Source organism: Poeciliopsis prolifica, unplaced genomic scaffold (genome assembly GCF_027474105.1).
Source record: "Poeciliopsis prolifica strain line A6 unplaced genomic scaffold, Auburn_PproV2 SCAFFOLD006, whole genome shotgun sequence".
Lineage (NCBI taxonomy): Eukaryota > Metazoa > Chordata > Actinopteri > Cyprinodontiformes > Poeciliidae > Poeciliopsis > Poeciliopsis prolifica.
This window is the reverse complement of record NW_026562381.1, coordinates 2791997-2813509: the sequence shown is the minus strand read 5'-3', so window position 1 is coordinate 2813509 and position 21513 is coordinate 2791997. Positions and strand designations below refer to the sequence as shown.

General features: G+C 36.2%; 2 protein-coding genes across 5 annotated transcripts; both read right to left on the bottom strand.

Moving 5' to 3' along the window:
- Positions 1-1489: 1489 nt before the first annotated feature.
- On the bottom strand, positions 1490-10641 carry LOC129360327 (pinopsin-like). The gene is made up of 4 exons (XM_055030492.1): positions 10210-10641; positions 7821-8149; positions 3678-3911; positions 1490-1828 (listed from the first exon to the last, which is right to left on the bottom strand). Exons 1-4 carry the CDS (start codon positions 10580-10582, stop codon positions 1607-1609), a joined length of 1158 nt encoding a protein of 385 aa, XP_054886467.1. The 5' UTR covers positions 10583-10641; the 3' UTR covers positions 1490-1606.
- Positions 10642-16073: 5432 nt separating this feature from the next.
- Positions 16074-20689, bottom strand: LOC129360831 (transcription cofactor vestigial-like protein 3). Of its 4 annotated transcripts, none has more exons than XM_055031275.1 (4): positions 20493-20689; positions 19247-19449; positions 18162-18515; positions 16074-17798 (listed from the first exon to the last, which is right to left on the bottom strand). In XM_055031275.1, the coding sequence occupies exons 2-4, from the start codon at positions 19434-19436 to the stop codon at positions 17761-17763; spliced, it is 582 nt and encodes a 193-aa protein (XP_054887250.1). In that variant the 5' UTR covers positions 19437-19449; positions 20493-20689; the 3' UTR covers positions 16074-17760. The 4 variants fall into 4 exon arrangements, with proteins under 4 accessions (XP_054887250.1, XP_054887252.1, XP_054887249.1 ...); XM_055031277.1 differs by having other exon boundaries at positions 19247-19446; XM_055031274.1 differs by having other exon boundaries at positions 20502-20689.
- Between the last annotated feature and the right edge of the window lie 824 nt (positions 20690-21513).

The following is a 21513-nucleotide window of genomic DNA, read 5'->3' as shown; positions in this document are numbered from 1 at the left end:
TTTTAATGCAACACTGTTTCACTGCTGAATGCACCGAGAACTGCATTCTCAGTTTGTGCAGCTGCGGTGTTGCTACAGGATGATTCAAGCTGACTGGAGTTACTGAGCTGGTTCTCCGTCTTTTCTTTTCGCCATAAAATTCTCTCCATATCGCTAAAACAAATAAAACTTATTCAAAGTTTGAATAAGTTTGGTTGAAACATCTAAAGTAGCTTTTTTTTCTTTTTTTTTCAAACGTAAATTTATTTTTTTCCCAGTCAAAAATAAAATGATTGTACTGATTGAACTGCAATGTACTCTTGCCATTTTCTACATTATATTGCATTATATACACTTATTTGTTTTTTTTCTTTTAGGCAGATAATATTTGTTGTAGATTTAATGAGATTCTATCACCTAACTATCATCAATTGTTTTTAATACCTTGTTCTTTTGCAACAACAGCTGCATAAAATGTCTTTATCACAGAACGAGTAGAAACCAAGCTGTGTGATAAACCTGCATCTCTGATCAGATATAATGTCAGTGATACAGTGAAAAAAGAAACACATGCATAATGTTTGCACTCTAAGTTTTCTGCACACGTTTGTTTAATTATAGCAACACATGAACCTTAGGCAGAGAGCTGGTGCTGAACTCAGCGCTGATGAGTTGCGGAGTTTCACAGCTTCCCCTGGTGGTTCATAACGTTCTTAACTCCAGCTCTGCACCTGCAGAGAACAAACTGAATATTAAGCTTTGAAAATGTGTCAAACTCGAGGGCTGGGGGCCAAATGTGGCCCGCCACAGCTTTTTATAAGGCCCCATAGGGATGATGGATGTCACTTCTGTCAATCAAAGCAAATCTGTTCTCATCTGTATTCTGCTACATTACAGCAACGTGAAACAATGTTCAGTATTATTTAACATTAAGAAGTACTTATCAAATGCAGAGATATTGATTTATTAATATTTTAACAATCTGTTAATGAGTTTTATCAATACTTTTTGGCACAACTGGCCATTTGAGAATATGAGTTTGACAGCCCTGACTCCATTAATCAACATTTATTTATTTACTTTTACTTTGTTGTTGTGAACCGGATCATTTTGGTCCCGTTGTTGTTCTAACTTTGACTCTCTTAATACAATTTATTCAGATTGGCTTTTAATTAGTTTTATTTTGTTTTGTGCTCCATTTATTCTCTTTTATTTCTCCTTCTGTGTTTTTATGTGTTACGTTTTGTAAAGCATTTTGTGGTTTTTGACCTGTAAAGTGTGCTATATAAATAAAATTTACTTATTTACTTACCTGATCAAACAGGTAAGCCCTCTTTTCGTTTGGCCAAATATTTATGTGAAGCAAAATATATTTATGGAAGGTGAAATATTTGTTTTTTTAAATAAGAAGCCAGAGGTTAATAGAAGGAACGATTGGAAAAATTAATTTATATTTTCTTATAAGAGCTTCTTATGTAACAATATTTTTATGGAGAAGCCGTTTGTTCAAGAGAATCTTCAATGTAATAATTACCAGAAAATACATAAAATGTTAATCAATGTCTAAAAGCGACAAAAACGAACACCCAAAAGGAAGCGACCACTGACGAATGTGATTGTGAAGCTTTCATGGTGTGTAATGGACAAACAGGATGTTTCTATCGCTGCGGCAGCTGCAGGGAGCGGCGGTTCTGCTGCAGAGGAACTGAGGCTGCGAAGGGCTGGAGGAGGCTGGTTTCCGACCATCAAAGGCATCCGACTGATGATTTCTTGGAGCTGGCTGCTCCTCTCCATGAACAGACTGTGGTTCCCCGCTGCACTTTATGAAGGCTACGAAGCACCTGTAAAACTGTGTGAAATACAGAATAAACCTCAAACATTAGCGCGCCTAAACTGGAACATTTACATTTCTTTTGCATATTTTGACATAAAACAATATACTAATTTATACTTTTTAAACCAGCACTTTATAGTTTGCGTTAATGCATCCAGACTTTACACTGAAATCATGCAAAGTGGTGTTAATGAACAGCTTTTCAGCCTTTCTGCAGTTTTCTTTTTCACTCATTTTCTACACGAAAACTTGGATTTGAAAGATGCATAATTCTTCAATTGACCAGATTTTTCAGGAAAAGGTTTTGTAAAATACAATTTAATAAAATTCTGCTTTTGTGATTAATTACTTAATTCACTTAATTTGATTTTAAAAAGGCTTTGGCTATGTTTTCTGTTATGAATCAACACAATACTTAAGTTTAGGAGCCTTATGGTGCCTACATGATCAGTAGAGTTAATGCATAACATATTATCAAAAACTTGACATCTTCAGTGAAGGTAGTTTTATTTATTTTGAATGACTTGTTTAATTTTCCAAGCAGATGAAAACATTAAAAAGTAAGCTGGTATATTCTGGCATTTTTGATAAAATTACCATGATTTTTTTTTATACCTTGCCTTGAAAAAGAATATTCTAATTTTCCACATTTCAGCATATTAGAATCTGAGGAAAATTATACCTAGCTTATGATTATTTTATACAAAAAAATATGTTTATTTAAGCCATGTAGTTGACAGGCACTTAAATGTTTACATTAAAAATGATACATGTCAAAATAACTATCCACCTCAACACACCTAATCAATCTCTATGTGCTCTGATCAGCGCAGACTGAAAGATGGACAGATCTGAACTCAGGATAAACGAAAACATTTTACAGACTGGAAAAGACTGGGGCGAAGGTTTAGTGGGATAACAACCCTGAACATTCAGCCAGAGCTGCAACATAATGGTTCAGTCAAAGTCCAGACCTAAATCCAATTCAGATTCTGCAGCAACATTGATAGTCAGGATTGCTCTCCATCCAATCCAACCAATCCTGTGTGTTTTTACAAACAAGAATGAGTAAAGATGTCAGATTTGAATGTGCTGGTAGAAATATAAACCAAAAAACCTGCAGCTGTGATTTCAGCTAAAGGTTTGTTAGATTCTCATGCAGCGTGCTTTAAAATAATTTTCCTTCTGTGTAACGACTACTAATTTGTTGCTTTGGTCTATCATAAAATCCCAATGAAATGCAATAACTCATGTTTGCAGCTCCACAAAATCTGAACATTTTCAAAAGGTCTAGGAGCGGAGATAATAAATGATGATACCATTTTATCTCTGTAAGCTGCTGTCTTAATCCTGGTGATACTTTTTTTCTGTCTTGCAAGTGAGGTGAGTTATCATCATTTTAAAGGGACAGTATTATGTATGTATTAAGTCACATTGTAAACATACCTTGAGTGTTACTTTGATTCATTCAGCTGGGTGGACCAAGCCCCGCCTTCGAGGCGCAGCCCCTCCTCACAGCTGAAGTTTCTAAGATTCTGAGCTCAACTCCTTCAGACTAGCCTGCAGCAATTAGCGAACATCTGGTGGAACTGCACAATATGTGAGCTATTTCTCAGCACAACGCTGGTAAAAAACGTTGTTAAAGTGTTCATAGAGGAGCCATGTTGTGATGACTTCCTGAAGCCAGGTTTCAGAGGTTTTAAAGAGACAGACACCCAATTTCAAGTCATTGAAATAAGCTGATAACTGAAGTTAACATAGTTACTTGATTGTGCTACAAAACGGGCCCAAACACATAATAACACCCCTTTAAAGTTTTCCTCTCCAGAAAAACCACTGCACTTCATTCTTCCTGAGGTCTGACCTGGTTGTTAAAGAACACGTAGATAATGGGGTTGACCACCGTGCTGAACTTGGCCAAGATGGACGGCACCACGCTGGCCAGGGGAGTGACCAGCCCCGACCGGCCGAAGGTGGCCATCAGCGCCGTGACTCCATAGGGCATCCAGCACACCATGTAGCAGGACACCATGGACAGCACCATGAGCAGAATGTGTTGCTCTCTGCGCTGTGCGGCCAGCAGGTTGACCTTACCCACCTGGATAACAGAGTCACAGACACAGAAGGCAAAAATGATCGAATTTTATCATTTTAAAAGCATAATCTAATATTCCTCAAACAGGTATAAGCTGAAATCAGTGAGTTTTGTTTTTACTGAACTATTTTTGTGCATAATAAAGTTAAGTTTTTAATATTTTCCTTCAATGTCTCGTAGATTTTGACATTTCTTCTGGATTTTTCATTGATTAATAATGTGCAAATTTAAAGTCACCCATCTACAGAGTCTATTCATTTACTGCCATCCAGTGGTAGAGTGAAGAAAAACACAGCATCTTAATTGCGCCTTTCAGTCAGGACTTCTTGCAGATTTCACTCTGCATTCCTGCAGAACAAAGGAAAGCCCAAAGGCTCAAAACAAATTAGCTTTTTTTCTTGTCAATATTTAAACCTAAACTCATTACAATGCTTCATCATCCAGCTGTTGACCGGCTGTATCCACCTGTCATATTTCTTTTATAAATAATACAAGTAAGGAATATATGTTTATTTATACCGTGGAATTAATATGTTTTAGAAATAACTTTAGAGAAAGCTACTGAATAAAACATCTACACCAATCCCCCTCGTTTCTGGGTTTTTCAGAAAGAAAGACATCTATCAAATATTTTGCTGAGATCAATTTTCAGGTCAATCAGCAGGAGGTTGGAGGAGAGCAGAGAGGAGGCAGGGATTGGTCAAAATGAGGTCCCACGTGATTGCTTCTGCAATTTATTGTAAAAATCAAATGTCAAGATGAATGAAAGGAGAGAAAACAGCACTGACAATGATCCCTCGTTCATAAAATGAAATAGGTTTTTAATTTCTGTCAAACTACAATCCAATAAGGTTGTAAACGTTTAACTCTTGATTGCTGTGCATACATATCAAGTTCTCCTTTTTTGACATCTAGCTCTGACATTTTCTAATTAAATTGCAAATCCTGACAAAAGACATAAAAAAGATTTTAAAATGACACACTTCCTTCCTTATCATCCTTTTTCCTCGTCCAAGTGTTGAGATAAATTTGGTTTTCATTAGTCGCACTTGCAGTTGTTTTAGACATTTTGATTAGCAAGTTTAGGCCAGTAGCTATTTTCTTGTAACTGTGTCCTCACTTATAAAACTTTTATGACGGTCTTATGAAAGGCTTGGAGAAATTAGAATTGAAGAAATTGTTTGAAAATATTTGTTTTTGCTTACATTTATTTTTTAAGGAAGGTTTTTTTTTTATTATTTAGTGCAAAACCAGTTATTTTTTTTCTCCACTGAACAAATGAATTTAATTAAAGGCAGGGTTGTTCTGAATTGTTGTTCTGAGATTATGCTAATGCAATTAAAAAGTAGTTTTTACTTTGAACAGATTTGCTGATTCTTGTAGCTCAGATTAAAGCCAAAAGACATTTTATTGCTATAGACCATGGGAGTCAAACTCATTTTAATTTTGCCAAGATTATGAATGTTCTTAAAGGGCCGGTTGTGCCCAGAACGTACTGATGTGACCCATTAACAAACTGTTAGGATATTGATAAACAGCTGTGTTTGCATCTGATTAGTATTTCTTAAAGCTAAATAATACTGAACATGTTTTGAAACTGATCAGTCCCTCCAGAATTTTGTGATTTTCTTTTTCAATCAAAATCACTGATTTGTGGAGCTAATTTAGAAATATTTGCAAGATAATTTTTTAAATATTTATATATTTGTATAATATTTATAATATATAACAATGTATAACAAATACATATCACAGATATGACTCTTATTTGCTAACAAACTATTATTTTACATCAAATAAAGCCTGGGAACCAGTGTAGACGGAGTAAGAAATACTGCCACCTGCAGGTGGGAGGTAGCATCACACAACATAAACAATTTGTTGGAACATTTTCAGTAAATGGTAAATGGACTGAACTTATATAGCGCTTTTCCAGTCATTTTGACTACTCAAAGCGCTTTACACTAGAGCCACATTCACCCATTCGCACACACATTCATGCACCGATATGCAGAGGCAATTTGGGGTTAAGTGCCTTGCCCAGAGGCACATCGACATGTGGCAGGAGGAAGCTGGAATCGAACCTACAACCTACAAACTCACAATTAAGCATTATCACAAAAAAATGCAGGAATCTGATGATTTTCCATGATAGTAAAATCTCAGAAAAACTAGAGAGGCTAATGCAAGTTGGAGTTATACAAATTTGACACATGAGCTTTAGATTATTTGCCTCAAGGTTTTTCATTCAGTCCTGATATTACAGATACAATTAAACTTTATGTCTCAGATATGAGAATTCAAAGCTCCAGTGTGAGTGCAATCTAAATGTGGTGGGGGATTCCTGCTGGTTGAAATCATCTTTATGGGACTGAAACATCCTCGTTCATCTGTTTCTAAGAAATGCTGCTGGCTTCGTTCGCTGCTGATCATGAGGTGAACATTTCAGGACCATTTCTCTGCTCTGACTCCTCTGGGAGCATGGACTTTCAAAAAAAAACAAAAAAAAAACATGCTTATATAACGCTGGGTATCCAATGGTAACACGTAGCTCACAGGCTCTAAAAATACCTTCTGGGTGATTCATTCATAGCAGTAGTGGAAGCAAAGAGCAACTGGGAGCCTTTAATTACCAATTTAGATATGATTGACAGGTTTATAGGAAACTCAATAAAGCCTGGCTCGCGTTATGGGAATCTAAGAGGATCACTGCAAAGAGCAAAGCCGCAGCCCCTAAATAAAACCTAGTCCTGCTGGACGAATTGATTCACAGATTGTAAACACACTCCAGCGGATTCTGGGATGTTTTGGCTTGATAACGACGGTTCTGACAGCTGCAGCTCAAACTCAGACACCCATTTCTGAATCTCAAATGTACCCTGGCAGGAAAAAGCACCTACAGAACCCAGGTTCAATGGAGCCTTTAGAGCTTTTAAGCTGAGTAGACGGACAACAACAAAAGCATTTTAACAAAATTATTCTCAAGAAAACTGCAGCTCTGGTTTGTGCCGTGCAGATGCAATTGCAAATTAGCATTTTTCAGTTCAGGAAAATGTTAAAGGCTTTTAGGCCTTCATATAATATGCAATTATGCTGCTTGCTGATAGGCAGAAGGCATAATTGAAAAAGTTATGTTCAGACTATAATTAGGAAATGACATCTGAATGTAGAGAGTCAAATTCTGCAACAAAACCCTGAGTGAAAGCTGCTCAAAGGTTTTCTATACACGACATCCCAGTTTTTCTGCAGAAAACTGAGCAGACGGTGATTTAAAGTGTTATTATTATCTCCACCAACACATGGATGTAGTAAATTCAATTAGATTTAATATGAAAAATATGTTTATGTGAGTGTGATGTTAACATATGAGACACCATCGTTTCCAACTTGCAAACGGTTTTGACAAAACTCAACATTTCAATTTTTTTTTCTAGAAAATCTCTGAGATTAATCTCAATATTTCTGAGTCTTTTTAAAATAAATTTTTGAGTTTTCAAACTCAATAATTTCCTTGTTTTTTTCTAGGAGATTTCTGATAATAATCTAAACAATTCAGATTTTTTTAAAGCAAATTGTTGACTTTTCAAACTTACTTTAGTTTTTTTTCTAGAACATTTCTGAGATTAATTTCAAATTGTTTTTTTCTAGTGATTTTTTTACTTTTTAAACTCAATTTTTTTTTCTAGCAGATTTCTGAGAAGAACCTCAAAATTTCAGAGTTTTTTCTTTTTTTAGCAGATTGCCATTTTCAAGATTAGACATTTTCCAGTTTTTTTCTGGAAAATTTCTGAGACTTTTTTGGGGGGTGGAAATTTACTCCTCTTTGTTTTCCTTCTGTCTACAATTGCCCAAATACTCTGTCATCTTACCCAATCTTACCCAATAGAAACCTTGACTACTTTTTGTGCTCACCCTCCTTATAGCAAACAGGATTCGTCCATAAGAGTAAACCATGAGCATCAGCGGCAGCAGCAAGCAGAAGATGAAGAGACACAGCACATAGGATACGCTGGTGGGTGAGCGCAGGTGCCACTGGACAGAGCAAGTGGTTCCGGGCCCTTCGGGACCGTAGCTGCTCCAACCCAGGAAGGGCGGTAGCGTCCAGAGGAGCGAGTAGAACCAGGTGCCTCCGATGAAGAGCCAGGCCTTCCTGAAGTCTGAGACGTCCGCTTTAGAGGAACGCAGCACAGTGTTGTAGCGCTCGTAGGAAAGGACTGACAGGGACACCAGAGACACGATGCCTCGTGGAGAGAGGAAGAGTGGAAACGTAATCATAAAGGCAGCATACGTATGATTTTATTATTTCACTTCGATGTTAAATGATGAATGTCAAAGTTCATTCAGACAAATAGAAAAAAAGAAAATGTTTGAGGTGCCAGGACGACAAATCATCTCTCAAAACTGACTTAACTTGGCAAAGATGTGAATGATCTACAAGCCCTCAAAGATTTATTTTTCTCATATAAATGAGAGGAAAATGAATCCAAACAGATAAATCTATAGCAGACTGACTGTTTGACTGTGTTGCAATGTGATTTATGACTAAAATGCTGCAACTGGACTTTAAAAGAGCCATAAAAATGAGGTTTTTCACTTATCACTTTTACAACTTGGCCTCATCTTTATTTAATGAATCATTCTGATTTTTTGCATTTCAGACTAATTTGAAATATAACATTTTTAATTACAACTATATCCTGACAGGTTGAAATCTGAAACTTTATTTTTTTTCATGAGAGTATTATAGTATGACTGGATAAATGGATGAAGCTCAGTTCATGAAATAGTTTTTGTCTCAATCACTATAAAATTCCCTGGATTGATCATAATTTGTAAGTGTTCTGTGGGTTTATTACCAAAAACTCAATTAGCTGCTTAACTCTTCACAATTTAAAGATGATTGTGATATAAAAGTTTACTTATTTATTACAGTTATGTTTTTACAGTTATTTTAATACAAATTCTAATTTCTAAATATTGAAAATAAAATTATATATCAGAATCAGATCCGACTCCAGAGTAATTTAACTGGGAGGACACACAGTAAACAAGTTTTTTATTTAATTTAAATACATAAACATTTATGTAACCCTTCAAATAAGAGAATAAAGGCCTCAAAACATTCAGTTGTGTAATTAATGTAAATAACGTGTTTTACTGAAATAAATAAACTTTTTAAAAATATTAAACATTATATTAAATATTACTTAAATATTTAATATAATATGAAATATCTTACAAATCATTGAAGTTATTTGTATTGAATCCAGAATTTTTACTTGAGTAAGAGTAACAATAGTTGATAATAAGAAAAAAACAAAAGTTTTACAGTGCAGTAAAATCACTCCTGAAAGAAACATGAACCGCCAGGCCATGTTGCATTCAAAGGCGGCTCGGAAGAACAAGTTATGACATGTCAACAACAGAGTTGGCTGAAAGAAAATGTGCAGGAACTGAGAGTATGGATACAGGAGGTTTGGGAGGCACTACTCTATCAAATCCAGATGAATAATAGGAAGTTGGCCACTCCAAGGTCAAAACAAAACAAACAGCTTCCAGTGCAGGGCGGGCGCCCAGACATGACTAACAATGTGTTGTCCATCGTGACAAACTTAACCAGGATTAAGACAATTGTCTTACAAACAGCTGTAGAATGTAAGCATTATAAAACATGTTTCTCCCATAATTATGTAAACTGTCGAGACAGATAATCTGTGAAAACAATTACGCTGCTCCACCTCCTCCCAGAGCAAAAAATGCACACCCTGCTCAAAAACAGCCAATCAGACCCAGGAGGAGGGTCTCTGCGCTGTCGATCATGCTCATGTACACGCTGTTCAATGTGGTGATGGTTGAGACACAACTAATCATTACGGGAAAACTGACATTGGTGAACAAGCTAACTAGCCTTAGCATTCATGGCAGGCAAAGTATAACTTTAAAAAAAAGTGCATGGGGAAGTGTGTTTATCAAAGTGGTGGAAACAAAATAATTTTTATTTTAATATTTAATACCCTCAAAATTTAGTTTTCAAAGTGTAAAGTTGATGGTAATTCTGTACTCAGGAACTTTTTAAATAATAGTTAAACTTTCAGTGAACAAACCTAGCAACATATTACTCACCAAAAAGGAAATTATTTAATACCAATAAGGAATTAAATGACAGGAAACATTCCTTGAAATGTCATTTCAAGTACAAAATTGATCATATTTTTTAATTAGACGCTTCTTAACAATAGTTAAACATTTAGCAAATGAGCCTGGCAATGTCAAACAACAACAATAACAACATATAACTCACCAAAGAGGGAATTGGCGAACCCGTACCACTTACAGCCGAACTCTCCAATGAGCCACCTACCGCGCAGACTCGCGGCGAAGCTGAACGGCGTCCCGAAGACGCACACCAGCACGTCGCTCAGGCTGATGTTGAGCAGGATGAGGTTGATCGGCGTCCACAGGCAGCGGAACTTCGCGAAGACCAGCAGCGTCAGGGAGTTGTTGAGGATCCCGGCCACCAGGATGAAGCCGAGGCACACCGCCACCGCCGTGTGGCCGCCCCGGCTCAGCCCATCGCGGCTCTGGGGCGTCGTGGAGTCGCGCAGGGTCGCGTCGCTGCCCAGGCTGGAGCTGTCTGTGGTGCTTAAATTCGAGCCGTGCAAGTAGAGGACCATAGCAGGTGGAGAGGAGGTAAACAGACAGAAGGAAAGTCTTGCACAGCGGCTCCAGACGCTGCAGGCTGGTGTAGGAGAGTTGAATATGACCAGAGCACTTCTTTATACCTGCAGTCCTGAAATGCAAAAACACCCCCACCCCTTTTATTCTGCCGGGCACAAACACTAGTATTTTCCTTCTTTCTTTTGACCCTTTCATTAACTAGTCCAGGTCGTTTTGATCACAAAAGCTTGCATAAATAAATCCCCCAAACTGGAAATGTGTTGCCTTTCAATGTCTTGTGCTTATGTGAGTTAAATTGCCCCTCACAGCAAGTTTCATTGGTTTATATTTTGCTTTTTCATGGCAGATGTGGGTCAGGTTCAGTGAATGTCCAAAATAAAATTCCAATTTCAAAGTGAAAGTGGAGCCATTTACTCCTGCTGCGCCGCCTCAGAAATACAAAGTTTGTTGCCTGATTTTTGCTAAGTTGTGCATTTCTATTTTAGCTTTCTGTCCCAGACTGTGTTTAGCTGAATGAAGCAGATTCAATTCACAGCAAAGAATTCAGTTCCTCACAATTAGACTAACTCATCATGTTGGTTTTTTTTTTTTTCTTCAAGTCTTTTCTCACTGATGGAAAAGTGAGACTTGCTGAAGTGCATTCTTTGTTTTTGGACAAACAGATGAAGTGTTTGAGTTGCCAGTGAACGGGCTTGCATAGAAAAGAAGAGGAAGAGAGAAAACCTAAAGACAGTTACAAAAAAGCATTGCATGTTTTTTGCTCTCTTTTAAAAAATTAGGGTGAAAACATGAGCAGACCTTTTGGTTTCGGTTTTCCTCCAGCCTTGTCAGTGGACACTGCGTCCTGTACGGTGCCATCTTTAGCTCCATTAGTGGACCATGCAACCTTCAGCTCTTCCTCTTGAGGTGTTTAGGTGACTCCTGCAACCTTTGGGTCTCATTCTGGAGCTCTGTCAGTCAGTTCTTTTTTTGTTTTGTTTTTTACGTATTTAGTAGTAGTGTGCAGAAGTTACTGCTTTCCTGCATGACTCTACACATCAAACCTGACATTAGTGTAACTTTCATTAGATCTAAATTCAGTCAGTCTGGACTGACTGAGAAAATCTACCAGCTAAATTTGTATGAATCATTTTGGACTGAATGTTTTCCTCTTTCAGCCCAACAGCAGCCTGAGTATTCCTAAAGCATGTGAACAGGAAGGAAGATCATGTGTCCGGTGCCGTTCCCATGTCCGCCTCCTGCAGAGACAAAGATTGGCTGCTGTTTCTTCTTTGCACCTCCACTAATGAGATTCCCCTCCAGTTCCCACCAGACAGTCACTTCTGCGCCAGATCAACGAAATTCTCCATGAGGGTTTGCATTTCTCATGAGGTCCAACCACATAACCCATGCATGGTTTTATATTTAACAAAGTTTAGTTGAAAATGTAAAACTAATACATCATTCCAGATTATAATATTGAATCTGGGATGATTCATAAAGAAATTTCTTGACATTTTAAAGTTCATCATTTGAGAAAACAAGTCTTTCCAAGGATTAAAGATGGTGGCCATTTTTACAAAAGAAATAAGTTCAAAACAAAATGCTAAAAAATAAATTTGAAAAGTAATCATGCTTTATCTTGATTGCATTTTTATGCCTTATTAAAGTTGTGCATAAACAAATTCATAAATGTCTGGACTGAATACTTTCCCAAGGTTTACAAATGAAAGTAAATTCAAAACAAGATAATTAAAAATAACTTTGAAAAGTTAATCACGCTTCATCTTGATTGCATTTTTCACCTTATTAAAGTTATGCACAAGCAAATGTACAGATGTTTTAGCCAAAGTGTATGTAGAGAGCAATTTAGACATGATAAAGAAGGAAAATATAGATTAATCTTGAACTGTGTAAATTGAAATTTCTCTGCTAAATACCAAGGAAATACCAGTAAAGATTACTATTGTGCAGCCAGTGAATGAGATTTTTTTAGCTGGATTGTTTCTAAAGTGTCGTAAAGGGCATCAGTGTGAGACTTACCAGAAAACCCAGTCGATTACCTGCGCTTGTTAATTATAGAGCTTTAATAGAAACGATAAATCTAAACTTTTCTTCCATGGAAAATGACAAATTACCATATGAAAGGTGAAAAAGCTCTGAAACTGTAGGTGTTACTTTTACTTGGTGCTTATGGCGTCATCCATGTTGGGTAATCAGATAAAAGCTTTAAAAGGTTGTAACATATAAATTTATACTTCCTGCACATGTTTTCAAAATCTACACAACAAAATAAAAATATAAATATTAAAAAGAAATTAAAAATAAAAATATGAATGTTAAAATAAATATATTATGTATCACAGAAATGATATTATTATTACTTATTGCAATTTTAAATTAAGCTTATTTTAAATTTAATATTTTACTGGATAGATGACCATTAAGTCTGTATTTATTATCCAGTCTCTCTTTTTGTCAACCTGTGTTTAATTATTAGTCAAACCTGTAAAAAGACCAGAGGTTTAATCTGACACATCATCTGAAGATTATGTGAATATTAATCATTACTCCACGTATTATTCATTCATATTTACTGTGCTCATAAGAAATCCAGCGAGCAACAAATAAATGGATAAACAAAAGGGAACAAACCGTCCAGTTGCACTGATAAGAATAAAAGAAGGGTTAAAAGAAACAAAGCAATCTTATTGTTGAATGGATCAAGATGGCGGCTCACTAAGGCTTTTTATGAAACCTTGTCTATTCTGATCCTGTCATGTTTTATCTGCATATTTTTCCTCATGCAGTTTCCAATTAGCAGCCTGACACTCAACTTTGCTTCTTTGTGTCTATTGGAAACAACACTTTTTGCTTCAGGAGTCTGATTTCTGTTTTTTAAAAAACTTGGATGATTGGATGAAATTAGTTTTTTAAATATGAACCAGAACTACGTCCAAATGATCACAAACACATTTTAGATAGAGCTGTGTTTAGATAGTGTCACATAACTCTCTTCTTTTTGTTTATGATGTTACGCAACGCTCTTTTTACTGTCTCTTCCCCAACCGGGCACTCTGGACCTAAATCACTTTTTTATTGACCAATTAGAGCAACTTTAAGAGCTGTGAAATCTTTCATAGTCAACATCCTATTGCTTGGAAGTTTAAATCACTTGACAATGTAATCTGAGAGATGTGATGTAAACACTGTCGGCACAGATTACTGAGATCTCTGGAGATGGGAGGCGACATTCGATGTACATTTGCTGGAAGATAACTGCCTTAGATGGTCAAAAGGATGAAGAAATGAGGCCTGGGATGGGAAATAAGTAGCTACTCGCAAACATAAATATCTTTTTTCTGACATGAATTGCTCAGTAACTGTTAAGTCTGTTTTATAGATTACTTGAAATAAAAATAAAATATGGTTTAATTAGGACAAATGTAGTCAACAATGTGACTTATTTAAGGATTTGAAAGCCAATAGAAGTCATTTTTTTGTGTGTGAATTTCTATTTATTTCGTAAAGGAGACGGTCAACATGAATACATTGTATAGATACGTCAAATTTAGCCAAAGAAGCAGATTTTCATCTGTCATCCATTAATAGGATTAAAAGAATTACAATTAATATACAGTAATATAATGTTTTCGTCTGTAACTCTGTATTTTTACAACAGTTATACATGACATTTTATTTATGATATATTTCAATCTGCAGCTAAAAGTAGTGTAATTTACTTTAAACATCTTTAATAAAAAATAAAAACAAGATATATTCATAAAAAAAAACATGCACTCTTGTTCATTTATGAGTATAAAGTGTGTATAAACGTATAAAAACATTTATTGTGATCAGGACATTTTCCCCAAGCTTTAAAATAAACATTTGGTTTAATAAAACACAAAAGTCATATCAATGTAACGCACTTCCATCTCAGGATGCAAAACACGCCGCTAAGCATTCTGGGAAATAGTTCCCTCTCCTGCCTTTTTCTTCTTTCAGTTTTTTTTTTAAGTGCCAACCTAAAATACTCTAGATTTTTTCAACTCTTGGTGGTTTGACAAAATCTTCCACAAACTCACACATTTAGGTTCAAAATCTAAAACTCAACAAATTTATTTGACTTAAAAAGTAGATTGTAGACTCAACTAAACGTGGCGCAAGTGATGTCCTAAAACATTTCAATGATGCAATATATTTTTTGTTGAATGCATTCCGACATTCCGAAGCCTGATTTTTAAAAATGACATAACGTCCTCTTTCTTTTGGTTGTATCATCTGCAAAGTGTCCATTATGGATGTGACTCTGCAGCCTTCCTGCTCCAGCTGGAACCTCAGAGCCGCCATTTTGCAACCCATCTGTGGTTCGCACAGCAGCGGATGGATAGAAGCTAATAATAGCACAGCACCATCATTAATCCAACCTCATCTTGTGGGGAAAGCTACTCCTCCATCTGCGACTATGAATAAAGCTTCGACAGTGAAATGTGGATACTGACGTCTCTGGGCATGTGGGGAAAATAGTTGGCGAGCTGAGAATGAGGCTGCAGCACTGATGACATCACATGTTGAATGTAAACAATGACCTCTTCATTTTGGACGCACGAGATTTACTTATATTTGATCCTTTTATTGCAAAGAAATAAAAGTTTTTATCTGGATGAACATAGAGTCATTAAAAGTCAGACATGGTGTTACAATTATTCAAGTACATTTACTGGAGTAAAATGTACTTTTTACTTTTACTTGAGTAATTTGATTATGAAGTATTTGTACTCTTACAGGTGTAAAATTCCTGGATTTTCTACCCACTGAATGACAGACAAACACGTTTTAACCAAAAATTCACCAACTACGGACACATCTGGAGTTTCTGTTAAAGTTTTTTGTTGAAAGAAAAATTTTCTTTATATATTTTATATCATTTTCATTTTCATCCTTGAAATTTCCACTTAACTTTATATTTTGGTCTGTCTGATTATGTAATCTTTAAATATTAAATGATTGATAATTTGATAATTTATTCAGTACTTGAGTAGATTTTTTTACCAAATACTTCTTGATTAATTTGAATGGCTACTTTTTACTTTCACTTTGGTCAAAAAATATATTGAAGTAGTAATCTTAATCTTTGGATACTCTGACTGGGGATATAGCTGTTTCCAAAGCTATGATATCATCATCTGGGCTTTAAATCACTGTTTAATGCAATAGTAATCACTCTATGTAAATTTATTAATCGGAAGTCATTGATAAACAAATCTCTGACATTTTCTGTCTCTCATTATTGTGTCTTCCATCAAAAAGAAATCATTTTGTTAATTCTAACTCACTGAAAACAAGAGAAGTGTCGACAGATGTAACTTCAGACAGGGAGAAAACAAAAGTGTCTTTTTATTTGGCTTAAATAAATTTAAAAAAAATAAGAAATTTTAATTTGTTTCCTAATTTCAGCTGCTGAACTTAAACTCATTCCTCCAAAATAAACAAAAGTAGACAAAATAAAAAAAGTAGACATATTTATTCATAGGTTTTTAATTCTTTATAATTTTCGTATATTAAAACAAACAACAACAAAAACATTGCATTTGCATGTAGAATACCCAAAATGTATTTTTCTTTCTAACTACTTTTTGCAACAAATTTTTAGTTATTAAAAAACAATCAAAACTTTTAATGCCCAACATGTTTAATAGGTGAAGCTGGCAGAGCTCAACCATACAGACTCAAAAAGGAAGAATACGAGTTTTATCAACAATATGTTAAATGAAAGGTAGTAGGTTAACTATCTTATTAACTATAGCTGACTATAAACTGATTTGAAGAAAAAGGTAACAAATAAACTAGTTTCTTCATATAGTTAAAACCAGATATTTAGATATAATACATAAAAACACCATCTGACATTAAATCTGTCCAAACTCGTCCTGCTTTATGTCATTTAGGATTATGTACGATTTTAATAGTCATTAAATGACAGAATAATAAAAGATTAATTCTTTTTAATTACTTTCTTCAATTCAGGTGTTTTCGTGCAATTAGATTTTACTGATTTTCTCAATAATCTGAGAAAACCTCAGTTGACAATGATCAGTTAATTACATAAATTATGGCAATTTTAAATTCAGCTTATTTTAAATTTGTGTTTTGCTGTAAAATTTGCACATAAACAGTTTCTGCAATGACAAGCCACTCAGAGAGGAAGAAGTCAGTAATCCTAAAGCAACATAAAATCCCCAGATTATAGATTACAGATGGAGTCAAACTTAAACTTTTGGACATTTATCCTCTGGTCAGTACTGTACATTTTGGAAACATAGATAATTTTATACTCTGTGCTGAAAGGTTCATTCTGATTTGCTGTCAAACATAAATAAAGGTGTTGTGTATTTTTATAGTGTGTTAAGATATCAAATTTAACTATAAATTTCCTCAAAAAAAAAAAAAAAATTTATTCACACACATCTGGAGTTATAAAGCTAAACATCTAACAGGAGCAGACAAAGTTCAGTTATTACCTTTTCATCCAAATAAAGAGAAATTAAAATATACATTTAAAAAAACCCTGCAAAGAAACCAACACTTCAGAGCATCTATCTACTGATTATTAGGTATCCTGTACATTTCTTCATAAAGACTGTGGGCTCAAATCCACCAACAGGGTCAGAAACACATTGTTTAATTAAAAGGCATCATTCTTTTATTATTTCTTTGTAAGCAGTGGTGGCTGCCTCTGATTATTGCTAATGACCAAGCAAAGCTTCCCCTCCCTGTCTGAGTATCTTCCATAAACTCACCGAGGTGAACTAAAGGTCGATCAGGTTGTAGCTGCATTAATTTTTACACATCTAAGAGGCTCACAGTTTTCAGACTCAACACCGGCCTGTTGACTGAAGTAAAACCCACAAAGACAGTGCACATCATCCAGCTTCACCTCTAGACATGTGAAAACAGAGACACAGCTCTGATACTTAAAAAAGGAATGCCAAAAGCTGAGGAACTGGTTTGCCACCGAGAGCTTCCTTCAGCAGAGGCTGTCCCAGTGCGCGCTCAGGTGCTGAGGTCATCTCAGCAAACAATAGAGAGAGAACATCGTCAGGAAATCAAAATGCTGCTCTGCTGAAACCAACAGAAAGACGCTGCGGTGGCTAAAGCGCTCCTCTGTTCCTTCTGCACTCCGTGTTTCACCTCAGTACCAGTACAAGTCCTTTTTATCCCCATGTCGCCCTGAAACAAAGAGGAAAAGATCATCAAGCAAAGTTAAACGGCTCTTAAAGGTGCAGGTACTCTGAAATTGTGCTCAAGTGAAAGTAGCACCACTTTGACTTGCTTTTATTCTAGTAAAAACAAAAAGTATCCAAATATTAACACGTGTAAAAGCAAAAAAGTATTTGGTTAAAAAAGTCTGGGATGATGATATCATCTGAGAAATAATATAATCACAGCAAAAGATACAAACTTCTATGTGAATTCTGATATTTCAAAGACTAAAAGTAAAAACGTAACACATACAAATACACAATTAAGTAATATAACACTTATAAACACTTCCTTTTAAAGTATAAAAGTCAATATTAAATGAAGACTTACCAGGTTCGAAGCCTATTGGAGGGTCCACAGACTCCCTGTACCCCGCAGGCACCGCCCAGCCTGGAAGCGGGTCCGGCTTGGAGCTGGAGGCGATGGCGGCTCCCATCTCGCCCCGGTCGCCGTGCAGCAGGTTGAGCAGGGATGTCGAGTACTGCTGTCCAGTGAGACTCAGCCCGTCTGGGGACAGGGAGCACATGATGGTGGGCACCGCCGGCCCTTCTCTTGACCTGAACGAGTTCCAGGATCCTGGCGTCTCCTCCGCCGAGCTGAGGGTCAGGATGTGTCCCGTTAACGGGGGCACCGGGGCCTCGAAGTAAGGGGCGGACATGCTCCCCTGGCAGTTGTCTGAGCTCTCTGTGGGGTAAATGTTCACTCTGAGAATCATGTTTGATTTAAAAGGGGCAGTATTATGTGTTTTCCAGCCACATATAATCCTTCATATCAAATATAAATCACACTCTAAAGAGTGTATTTGACTTATTTACATTAATTTGATTTGTTTAGTTTAGTGATGACAACTTGCTGTTTTGTGTTGAATTAACTTGAAAGTTACACCTTTTATGCAAATGAACTTTTTACTTTGACTTTACTTGAAATAATTTAGTTCAACGCTGCGTTCGTATCCTACATCTGATGTTATGATGCAAGCTTCACCAGAAACAAATCCGGTACCGACCAGGCGACTTTGCAATTTAAATTTAAATTCTGCCTCTTTAAGAAGCTCCTTTCTGAAGCCCCACCTTCAGGAAGTCATCACAACATGGCTCCTCTATTAACAAACATTTCGCCATCATTGCACTGAGATGTACCTCCTATAATGAACTCAGCTGATGCACAGCTCCACCAGGTGTTTGCTAATTGCTGCTGGCTAGTCTGAAGGGACTGAGTGGGGCAGTGGTGCTCTGCAATGTGGAAGCTCAGAAACGTCTCCACGAGTTTTGTAAAAACCCAAATGGCTGCCATAGGAGATTAAAGGATTTCGTAAACGTGCATGAAAGAATCAAAGCAATACTCCAGATGAGAGAACGTCACTTTTATAACGTACTGCCTCTTTAAGTCATACAGTGACTCTTTTACATGCTCACCTAGTTTTACAGTTTTGCGGATTTTCTTTGACCTTAACCCCGACTCGTAGGCCTTGTTGGCTTTGCCCAGAGCCCTTGAGAAGTGTGCGTCCACCATGCTGCTAATGTCGCCCTTGAAGTACGTCAGGACGACGCTGTCAGGGTTCTCCTCCACCTTCACTGGTACCGGACTGTCTGTTCGCTCCTCCATGGGTCACCTGCTACTGAAAATTCACAAGTGGACAATCAGAAAATGCTTTTCGCATTTAATAATGTTTAAAAAAAAAAGCTCAAACTATTTTTAACTAGGAAAAATCACAATAAAACAGTGTTTTGCTGTCAGAAAACATGTTTATGTCATATCTGCTTTAAACTAGTTTAAAACTCTTTGCACTAAAACATAAAAAACACTTTGAACGATAGCAGTTACATACATTTATATCTTTGTTCTTTCTGTATATGTTAATCTTAATTTCTTTATTATCTTTGTGTGAAGATTCATACCTCTATGTTGATGTTACACCTGAATTTTCTGACAATAATGATATTTCTGTCTCTATTCTGTCTTTATGTTTTGTGTTTAGTCATGTTGAAGAATCCTGCTGGCAAGAAGCAAAAATTTGATTGAGAAATTATTTTCTGTACGGAAATGAAACAAGCATCAATCAAAAAATAATTAGACACTGTACAAGGAGAGTCATCTCTGTTTATTTGACCAAATATTTATATATTTGACCAAAAACAAAAGCATCAGGGATTTTGGCAGTGCAGAAATTAAACTCCTGTTACAATTGGTGACAAGCTTTTACCTTCCCATCTTTCTCATTTTAACTGCCTCCTCAGATTGTCTTTCATTTTCAATTTAACACCGCCGGGCCCAAAGAAACATGTCGGTGAAATTTAAAAATGATTTTAAATCTAAATCTCCAAGGGTTTTTAGCTTAACTTTAGTTTTATATACATCAGTTAAAATCTGTAGCTGACTGCAGAGTTTCTTTTTAAGGCTTGTAGGTCACGATGTTGCTCTTTTATCTCTTAAAAGATTTTTAAGTTTTATATTTCAGGACAATTTTAAACTAAATCTGAGCTCACCACAAATGAAATCAAGTTGTGCAAAAACATATAATTATGTTTTGTTTGTTAGAAATCCAGCAAATCTGCTTCTTCTCCAAACTCAATAATTCCCAACATGCTGCAAACTTTAAATTTAACTGAACTCTTGTGTTACCCAATCAACCCCAGCATCTGTTAACTTTAAGAAACGTACTTGTCTCACCCGTCTTGATGACTGACCAACGTTGAACAGGGAGCACAAGCTTGCATTGACTGGTTGATCTCCCCACCTCCCAAGAAAAAGAAAGAAAAAACCCAGCAGAACCAACAAGAAAACTGCAAAATCAGAGCATAGATTCACTTAGCTGCTATCGTTTTCAGAGTCTGCTCCTCAAAGAAAGCGTTTTACTCACAGAGCCTGCAGACTTACTGGATGATTTAGCTGGGGAGGGTTACAGCTATGATCAGAATGCTATCCAGCAGGTTCCTCAGGAGCCTGAACCGCAGCGCAATCAAAACATTCCTGGTTCAAACTGGCAGAAAGGTTTGCACAGTTTAACAACCACTCTCTTTAGATTTCAGCTGAATTACAACGTCAGATTCACAGAAACTGCTTTCAGCAAATTCTGAAGTTTTGTTTATTTTTTTGTCTCTTTGTTTGAAGAACCAAAGAGGATAGAATGCTCTGCTGTTCTTTCCCAGCTGGGATGAAAGCAGAACATCGCAACAAACTTCACATCCCTTCAATTTCCTCAAAACAAAGTTTCGTATAATTTATTGGGATAAATTACATGTGCTTTGCTTTGATCATCATAAAGCAAAGCACATCTGTAAAGGGAAAAGATTTAGGAAATAAAAACAAGTTGCACAAGTCAGACAACCTGCCTATATTGACAGCATCCCCAATCATCAATTTTCACACCATGGTTTTTAGTTTGAACTGCAGCCATTCCAAAGCACTAATTTGCTCTAAGCTAAACCGCTCTACGGTAGCTCCAGGTGTAACTTTAAATTCTTCATACAGGCAGTAAATAATGCAACTCCAATCAGGCATAATTTAAAATGTTTTACAGGAAAAATACAGGAGCTGAGAAACCTACAAAAACTGTAAAACCTACGTTAGTCGACTCTGATCCAACTAAATTAGTACAATTGGGAGAAATTAGCTGTATTAAGTTTTATTGTTTTATTAAGGGATACATGAGTAGAGGATGCAAACATAAATACAAACAGAT

What these genes read in the sequence shown, in the direction of transcription:
- LOC129360831 (XM_055031275.1), bottom strand. Translation starts at nt 19,436, where the DNA reads ATGGAGGAGCGAACAGACAGTCCGGTACCAGTGAAGGTGGAGGAGAAC. An exon ending in CCGCAAAACTGTAAAACTAG is followed by an intron (nt 18,516 to 19,246) that starts GTGAGCATGTAA and finishes TTTACCCCACAG; the next exon opens with AGAGCTCAGACAACTGCCAG. An exon ending in TCCAATAGGCTTCGAACCTG is followed by an intron (nt 17,799 to 18,161) that starts GTAAGTCTTCAT and finishes TCTTTGTTTCAG; the next exon opens with GGCGACATGGGGATAAAAAG.
- LOC129360327 (XM_055030492.1), bottom strand. Translation starts at nt 10,582, where the DNA reads ATGGTCCTCTACTTGCACGGCTCGAATTTAAGCACCACAGACAGCTCC. An exon ending in GTTCGCCAATTCCCTCTTTG is followed by an intron (nt 8,150 to 10,209) that starts GTGAGTTATATG and finishes TCTCTCCACGAG; the next exon opens with GCATCGTGTCTCTGGTGTCC. An exon ending in ACGTGTTCTTTAACAACCAG is followed by an intron (nt 1,829 to 3,677) that starts GTCAGACCTCAG and finishes TATTTCACACAG; the next exon opens with TTTTACAGGTGCTTCGTAGC.